Source organism: Myotis davidii, unplaced genomic scaffold, assembly GCF_000327345.1.
Source record: "Myotis davidii unplaced genomic scaffold, ASM32734v1 scaffold130, whole genome shotgun sequence".
Classification (NCBI taxonomy): domain Eukaryota; kingdom Metazoa; phylum Chordata; class Mammalia; order Chiroptera; family Vespertilionidae; genus Myotis; species Myotis davidii.
In genome coordinates this window covers 4,172,973-4,181,828 of record NW_006285040.1, presented here as the reverse complement: position 1 = coordinate 4,181,828, position 8,856 = coordinate 4,172,973, and the positions used below count along the sequence as shown (strand labels likewise).

The 8,856-nt window shown below is 38.5% G+C and overlaps 1 protein-coding gene across 1 annotated transcript in view; it reads right to left on the bottom strand.

Moving 5' to 3' along the window:
* Window positions 1–7: 7 nt before the first annotated feature.
* Window positions 8–8,856, bottom strand: part of FEM1C (fem-1 homolog c (C. elegans)) — a gene marked incomplete at its 3' end in the record, with an annotated part of 32,705 nt that continues 23,856 nt past the window's right edge. The window contains exons 2-3 of the mRNA XM_006755304.2: window positions 2,609–2,637; window positions 8–1,191 (exon numbers count right to left, since the gene is read on the bottom strand). Coding sequence (XP_006755367.1) covers window positions 8–1,191; window positions 2,609–2,637 — 1,213 coding nt within the window. The remainder of the gene's footprint in view (window positions 1,192–2,608; window positions 2,638–8,856) is intronic.

The window sequence follows — 8,856 nt, the reverse complement described above, 5'->3', positions numbered from 1 at the left end:
ATATAAAATCTTTAGCTATTTCTTTCTCGTCCAACAAGTCACTAGCAGTTTGTTTGTGCAAGTTTGTGGCATCAAAATGTGCACCTGATTTGATAAGGAGATTCATGATGTCTGGATGGTTGTTCAGAGCAGCAATATGTAGGGGACTGTTGTCATCGGAGTCTCTGACGTTCACATCAGCACCACATTCTATCAGTATGGCAGTAACTTGCAGAGATGGAAATTTGCAAACAGGATACCGCCCTACACATGTAGTATTCTTGTCCACAGCCAGATGAAGAGGGCTGAAGTTATTCTTTCCCCTTGGATGCAGCTTAAGAAATCTGTATATAGTCTGCTTTTTGAAGTAGTCCTGTTCTAGAGTACAAGGAACTTTTTCTAACAAGCAAATTAAGTGCAAAATGATGGAAAGAGCCTTATTTAACTGTAAGGGGTCAGCTGGACACTGAGTCTGTTTGATAGCTCGCTCTATTTCAAGGACACTTTTGCACAATATGCCCATAAGATCATCAAATGTAACAGTGGTACCCAGCAGGCCTTTAGCCCTATCCTGTAACATAAAAGAAAACAGTTCTGCAAAAGATAGTAAGCTGCTGGCGGTCATTGGGCTTAACGGGTCCAAATTGTTCTGTTGCATATCCAGAGCATACTTCCATAGGTTGATGCATCGTTTGAAATTTCCAGAGTCTGCATAGACAGCGCCTCTATACCTAATATAGTAAGAGGTATCAGGATGAGAAGGACCAAGAATACGTTCTCTAATTAATAGTGCCTGCATTCTCATCTCATCAGGATCAGCAATAAGACCTTCTAACTCTTCCGAACTGTTTACCTCCTTGGCATAATCATAAGCCATTATTAGTGTCTGAGGTACTGGTTTGCTAATTATATTAGTCCTATCACTGTACCTCATGTTCATTGCCTTTTTCCAGTATTTTAAAGCCCCAAGTAGATCTCTTTTTTTATCTACAAATGTAGCTCCCAGAAGCTCTAAAGCATTGATCCGCTCTGTTTTGCTAGTCTGTGCATGGTGAGTCAGAAAATCCACAATATTTGTGTGACCAGTCACACTTGCTGAGAGAAGGGGAGTCATTCCATAACCATCCTTTTCCATCTTGGCACAATACATTAGAAGCATCTTCATGATGTCCAAACTTCCAGATTCTGCACAATCATGCAATGCAGTATTACCTTAAGGGGAGGAAAAAAAAAGATAAAATATCTTGAGGGACCAGGATCCAGTGTAATAAATGCATATACTTAAGAACCTACAGAATAACAGGCAGCTCCAACCTACCCTTAATGGGTCAGATTTTAATTTGATTACAAATAAATAAACTGATACCGAGCATCTAAAACTAGTGTCTGACACACAACAAGGATTAAAAAAATACTTGTTAAATTTGTTAAATAAATGAAATGAAATGACCAAATTAGGCATGAAAAGATATCCAAGAATGAAATTCAAAATTAATCCATGGCCTCTTGATATTTTTAAATAATGTTTTCAGGTGCTAAAACCTAATGAAATGAAAATAACCAGCTATTCACAATTTTGCTGATAGTCACTTAATTTCCTGGGTCAGCTTTCATATTTGGAAATAAGAAATCTAGTCCATAATAGCTAAGATTCTCCAATTTGATTCTAATAGTAGTCAGAAATTATTTCTGGTTGTCAAGAGAACTGTTTAATCAAAATTCTTAGTAGCAAAGTACTTTTCTCAAAAAGCTCCCATAGAAAAACAAGTCCACTGAAATCTGAAAAATATGTGGGTGGTTCAATATGAACTTTAAGAGGAGACATCTGAAGTGTCTTTTCATAATAGATTATTTCCCACTATAATTTAATTTTTAAACAGTCTTTTTAGATGTACTAAATGTTCTAACACTGTCTTGTTCTTCCCACATATGGATTAAAACTGACAACAGGCACTGGCACATTAGTAAAAACATGTATAAAACATACTAAGACATTATAACCACCCAACTGTTTTAGCTATGTAAGTTTAATAATAAACATTTTACTAATTATCAAAACAAAAATTATTACAGAGGCCTTTGATATTCACATACAATGTTCACAGAAAATTTCAACAATTAGTCATTTTAGGCATGTGTACAGAAAAGCTTATAACACAGTCGGCTGAAGACAGCTATCCTAAGAAAGGCCTGCCTGCAAAGCCATTGGCTGGAATCTGACAACCATCTGAGAAACAGTTCCAAGACATACATAAAACTTTTCCTAAATGATAAAGGTGGCTCACCATATGCAGTTTATGCTGAACACCTGCATTCCTTCTGAGAGTTTAGAATTTTGGATATGCGCTCAGGAAAGGGTGCCTATATGACCAGCAGCACCTAATAAAAATCTTGGGCTCTGAGTCTCTAATGGGATTTCCTAGGCAGAAACATTGCACACATGCATTTGTGTTGTTAGGGGAAGATTGTAACCTTTGTGACCTCTCATGAGAAGAAGAGAGCATAAAAAACCCTACATACAGATTTCTCTAGACCCCACCTTTGCCTTTCTCATTATGATCTATCTGCATCTCCTTATTACATCACTGTAATAAGTCTTAGCTGTGAGCACAATTATATGCTAACTCACCTCCAAACATGGGGGTGGCCCTGGGAACCCTGGACAAAGCATGTATACTAAGAAAATGGTTTAAACCTATAACTAAAATTCCAAAACAGTAAAGATAATAATAGACTAGGACTTTATCTCTCCACAAGTTTAGTCTTCAATAGTATCTACAGGGACTAATTATTTGGATATGTTTATTCTGATCCAGGATTTCAGTGGTCTACAATGGAATGGTGTCTGATAGAATGTTTAGCAATATGTATGGTAACCAAGCACTGAAAGAGTACAGAACTTCAAACTACTCATGTTAATTTGCTGAAAATAATTTCAATTAAACATAACTACTACACAAAGTATATTTTTTAAACTCTTGAATTAGGAATTCCTAATATTCTTATTTTTCTCTAAGAAATGAAAACGTAAACGAAATATAAATTCAGGGGTGGTCAAAAGTAGGTTTGCAGGTGTTTGTATGCAAATACAATAATTAATAATAATACAAGAATAAACTCTGTATTTTGTGTACTCACAATTATACTTCTGCCTGCCCCATATAAAGAGAAGACTTAGATGGCATTCTCTATTCACTAACAAAATCAAGAATAATTATACAGCAAAAGCCAGTTTTGTTTAAGTTGATGTATTGGGAAAATACAGAATATACATATTTTGAATGCCCCATATATAGAAAAAAAATGTTAGTTTTAAAAAAAAGAATAAGGAAGACTTTCACATTTAGAATTGGCAGAGGTAATATGATCACCTTCCCACTAAGAACTAAAAAAACTGAAAAAAGTGTATTTTTAAAAATCTATTTGACTTCATGTAAGAGCTAACAAGGGAACAACATCCAGGAAAGTAAAGATAATAAGAAAAGTAGAGCCTACAATTTAGGGAAGCTTCCCTCAATGGCTGCTACCAATTCTGGAGAGACAGGTGAAAAACTGAGTGGAGCTTTTGACAACCATACAGAGCTAAAGAAGAAGTTGGAGTCCAGAGCCCACTGAAAAGGGAACTTTGAGCCTGGCTAGTGTGGCTCAGTTGTTGAACATCGAACTATGACCAGGAGATCATGGTTCAATTCCCAATTAGGGCACATGTCTGGGTTGTGGGCTCTATCCCCAGTGGGGGGCATGCAGGAGGCAGCTGATCAATGATTCTCTCTCATCAGTGATGTTTCTAAATCTCTCTCCCTCTCTCTAAAATCAATTAAAACATTAAAAGAAAAAGAAGGGAATTTCAAAATCCCCCTACACTTTGGGTTATAGCTCTGAAGGTCTATACTCTATACTATAGAAGTTAAGGTGAACTGCAAACATCATAGGAACTACAACCAATTTTAATCATCTCAATATTAAAGTAATCCAGGACTGCTCATATACATAATAAAAAACCAAAAAGCAAATGCAAATACTATTTAGAAGAAGATATTATCATACTAAGGCTCAAATTATTTTTTATACAAGAGGCCCGGAGCACAAATTTGTGTACCAGTGGGGTCCCTCGGCCTGGCCTGTGGGATTGAGCCGAAACTGGCTCTCCAACATCCCCTGAGGGGTCCCGGATTGCAAGAGGGCGCAGGCCAGGTTGACGGACCCCACAGGTGCACAATCAGAGTGGGGAGAGACACAGGAGGTTGGCCATCCCAGGAGGGACCACGGGAGGGCTCCAGGGCGTGTCCGGCCCATCTCGCTCAGTCCCGATCGGCTGGATTCCAGCAGCAGGCTAACCTACCGGTCTGAGTGTCTGCCCCTGGTGGTCAGTGCATGTCATAGCGAGCGGTTGAGCGGCCTTAGCATATCATTAGCATTACACTTTGATTGGTTGAACGGCCCACAGGACAACCAGACACTTAGCATATTAGGCTTTTTTTATATAGGATTCTTCAACATAACGTTTTTAGTTTCCAATCAAAAATAATGGACAGAAGGGAAAAAAAGGAACCATAACAGACAAACCAAGAGAACTAAGAGCTAATAGAAAAGTCCAACAGAAGATCAAGATAATACACTTATCAAACACAGACTTTAAAAAGAATAACTATGCTTAGCATATTCAGAAAAATTAAAAAACAATTTTGAGAATGAGACAGGAAATTGTAAACTACAAAAGAAAAAACCAAATGTGCATTCTAGAACTGAAAAACTCAGTGGGTGACTTTAAAAGCAGCCTACATACTGCTGAACAGAGAACTAGTGAATGAGAAAATAAAAGAAGCATGGAGGTGAAGGGATGGCGAAGCAGGAGACTATAAGAGAAAGAGGAAATGTTGTCAGAAGAGTTACATACTTAAAACCAGAATTCTAGTGAAAGAAAACTGGCCCAAAGTAATACCTAAAAAGTTAAAGTCTGAAAATTTTCTGAAGCTGATCAGAGATTAAAGTATAAATTTAATAAGTTTTAAAAACACCAAGATACATTTTTTTTAAAATCACTCTGGCCCTAGCTGGTTTGGCTCAATGGACAGAGCGTCGGCCTGAGGACTGAAGGGTCCCAGGTTCAATTCCCACAAGGGCACATGCCTGAGTTGTGGGCTCGATCCCCAGTAGGGGGTGTGCAGGAGGCAGCCAATCAATGATTCTCTCTCATCACTGATGTTTCTATCTCTTTCTCCCTCTCCCTCCTGTCTAAAATCAATAAGATATATATCTTTTTAAAAATCACTCTGGAGCACACTAGTGCAAAACTGCTGAAAACAAGCAACAAAGAGAAGAATCTTAAAATCAGAGAATAGGTGGAAATGACCTGCAAAAGAGCAACAGTTAAACTGACAGGAAAGTTTTCATCAGGAAAAACAGAAGCCTGGAATCAACAGAATATCTTAAAAGCAATAAAGAAAAATAACTGCCAACTTAGAATTCTATACCCATATCAAAAATATGAACTAGATAGGAAGATGGCTGCCGACGGGAAGGCAAACTGCAAGATAGTGTGAGAGAGAGAACAAAAAGAGAGCGTGTGGATGTACGGGGAATGTATATTTGTGGGTGAGGGACAGCTATACTCGTTGGGGACTGCCGGACCAGTCTCCCCTGACCGAGCAGCCTCCATTGCTGCTGAAATTTCTCCCGGAGTGACCAGCTCTGCTGTGGAGACCATGCCATCTTGAAGGGGAGAGTGCCTGTTATCAGAAGTCTATACAGCCCGGGTCTCTACAACCACAACACCCAGCAACCAGCTGTGAACCCAGGAACACTGGATCTCTAGCAGTGTGAATACGCAGACTCGGATGAGCTCTGCACCTTCTCACGGAAAGGTCAGATTTTGCCTAGGGAATGGTGAGGTCTGTGATCCAGGCCGGAGAGAGAAAAATGCTCGAATGGGATCTAGAGGTTCAGGAAGTCTGCACCCCACAAAATCCACAGCCGTTGGGGCTAGCATGATCCACGAATGTGGAAGGGGATCCGTAGGGCTGCTGGCAGAAGTGAACTGTAAAAATCAACCCATAGCTGGACTGGGCGCAAAAAGGCAGCCTGAAATTTTTACCAGTGTGCCGGCTGCTTAGTGCCAGGGAAAAAAGCGTGCAGTGCCAAGGGTAAAAGTTGCAAGTTCGTGCACTTACTCTGGCTCTTTTTTTCTGTTTAAATCCTTGCTTTTGATTACTAAGCCCAGTACACAGGATCACCCAATTGGGGACACTCTAAGAGACTACAGGGGAAAGCTGTTTCTGTGGAACCTGAGGATCAGAGTGGGGAGAATCAGCTCTGGGGCAGTCCATTCTCCCAAACCAGTATTAAGTGTGACAGGGGAAACAAAACCTAAATACTGGCTAGAGAGGACCTATAACCCCAGAGGTCAATTCAGAAACGCTGCCACCGAGGGGTGGAATCACAAATTGACCCTTGTGTAAATACAAATAAAGGAATCTAAGAAACAAAGAAATACTGCCTGCTTGAAAATCAGGACTGTGGCTTACAATACAGAGGAGCAATAGAACACAGGGAACTTCAATACTGTCCTGACTACCTACAGGAAACAGGCGTAACAAACAGTACAGTAGAGGAAGTAAATGACTTTCACTACTGCACATTTTTATTTTTTCATCTTTTACCTAAGAAACTAATTTTTTTTCTTTTTTTCTCACTTGGTGTTTACCTTTTTAATTATATTTTTACTTTTAATCAGTATTATTATTACTACTACTATTTTACCTTTATTTTTAAAAAAGTATTTTATTTTGTTTATTTTATTTTGGGATTAGTGTTCTACATTCTATTTTCATTTTTCCTTTAACATCATTTTACTCTATCTCAACTTTACCTTTATGCCAACACGCTCTCCCTCATTTTTCCCATTTGTTGTTCTGTTTCTCTTACCCTAATCCTGTTTTAGATTTTACCTATTCCTTCTTTTTACCCTGTTAAAAATTCATCCTACTTATATATCTAATTTCTGATCCCCTGCTCTAAGTCCATACACACCTCTCCTCCTCTTTCTTTACTACCCAATTTTTTTGTCTTTTTTCTCTTCCCTTTTTTTGTTTGTTTTTGCTGTTCTTGTTATTATTCTTGTTTTGTTTTGTTTTTTTGGGGGGGGGGTTGTTATAGGTTTTTGTGTTTTATTTTGTTTTGATTTGCTTTCTTTCTCTCTGTCCTATTGTTGTTTGCTTGATTGTTGATTAGATTGGGGATTTTTTGTGCTTGTTTGTGAGACTTTCTCTTTTTTTTGTTTCTGTTTCTGTTTATTTTTTGCTTCTGTTTTTCCTCTCCTTGCTTCTTATTAGTTGTTTGTAGTTTCATTCATCTCTGGGTTTTTGTCATTTACATTTTTTGGGATTAGTGGTTGTTCTATTGGAGAACTCTCCCCATATAGTTTTTCCCCACTTCTTTTTTTACTCTCTTTCTTTTCCCTCCTACTTTTTTCCCCTTTTCTCAGTATCATTTTTGCACTCCTTTCTTTCTTTCTTTCTTATCACCTAATTCTCTTTTCTCTAGTGGTCACCTTTATTTGGGGTTACTAGTATCGTGAATACATTTGTGTTCAGTGCCTTGTGCGTTGTGCCTTGTTGTGTTGTATTTTGTGCCTTTAAATCAATGCAGAAAAGAGAGAGCTACAAAACCAGACACCTGAAGAAGAGAGATCATGGGGAGACAAAGAAACTGCCCACATATGAAAGAAAAGGAGGCATCACCAGAAAAGGAAGTAAATGAAATGGAGGCAAGCAATATGTCAGAGAAAGAATTCAGTGAAAAAGTTGTAAGGTCACTGAAAAGAACGGAAGACACATTGAACAATATGTGTAAAAACCAAGAGGAAATGAGGAAGAACCAAGAAGAAATGAAAAATGGTATTGCGGCTATAAGGAACTCAATAGAAAGCATCAATGGTAGACTAGAAGAAGCAGAGGACCGCATCAGTGAGCTAGAAGACAAGGTAGGAAAAAATACCCAAGCAGAGCGGCATCTAGAAAAAAAACTTAAAAAACAGGAGGAGAGTCTAAGGGGACTTTGGGACAACATGAAACAAAACAACATCCGCATAATAGGGGTGCCAAAAGGAGAGGAAACTGAACAAGGAATAAAAAACCTGTTTGAAGAAATAATGACAGAAAGCTTCCTGATATAGGGAAGAAAAACTCACAAAAATCCAAGAAGCTCAGAGTCCCAAACAAAATGAACCCCAAAAGACTGACACCAAGGCACATTATAATTAAACTGGCAAACATCAATGACAAGTAAGAATCTTAAAAGCAGCCAGAGAGAGACAGAAAGTTACCTACAAAGCATCCCCCATCAGAGTGGCGACAGATTTCTCAACAGAAACGCATTAGGCCAGAAGGGAATGGAATGAAATATACAAAGTCATGCAAAGGAAGGGTCTGAATCCAAGAATACTGTACCCGGCAAGGTTATCAATCAAAATTGAGGGGGAAATCAGGAGCTTCACAGACAAAAAAGGACTAAGGGAGTTTATTACCACCAAACCAGCAATGCAAGAAATGCTAAAGGGTCTGCTGTAAAAAGAAGAAATAGGAAGTGAAGAAGGAACACCGGCGTAAAGAATAAAAATGGCGACGAACAAGTACCCATCAATAACAACTTTAAATGTGAATGGATTAAATGCCCCGATCAAAAGATACAAGGTAGCTGAGTAGATAAGAAAACATGACCCACATATCTGCTGTCTACAGGAAACCTACCTAGAAAAAAGGACTCACACAGACTGATGGTGAAGGGATGGAAAAAGGTTTTTCAGGCAAATGGAAATGAAAAAAAAAAAGCTGGAGTAGCAATACTTATATCTGACAAATTAGATCTCAAAGTGAAGGA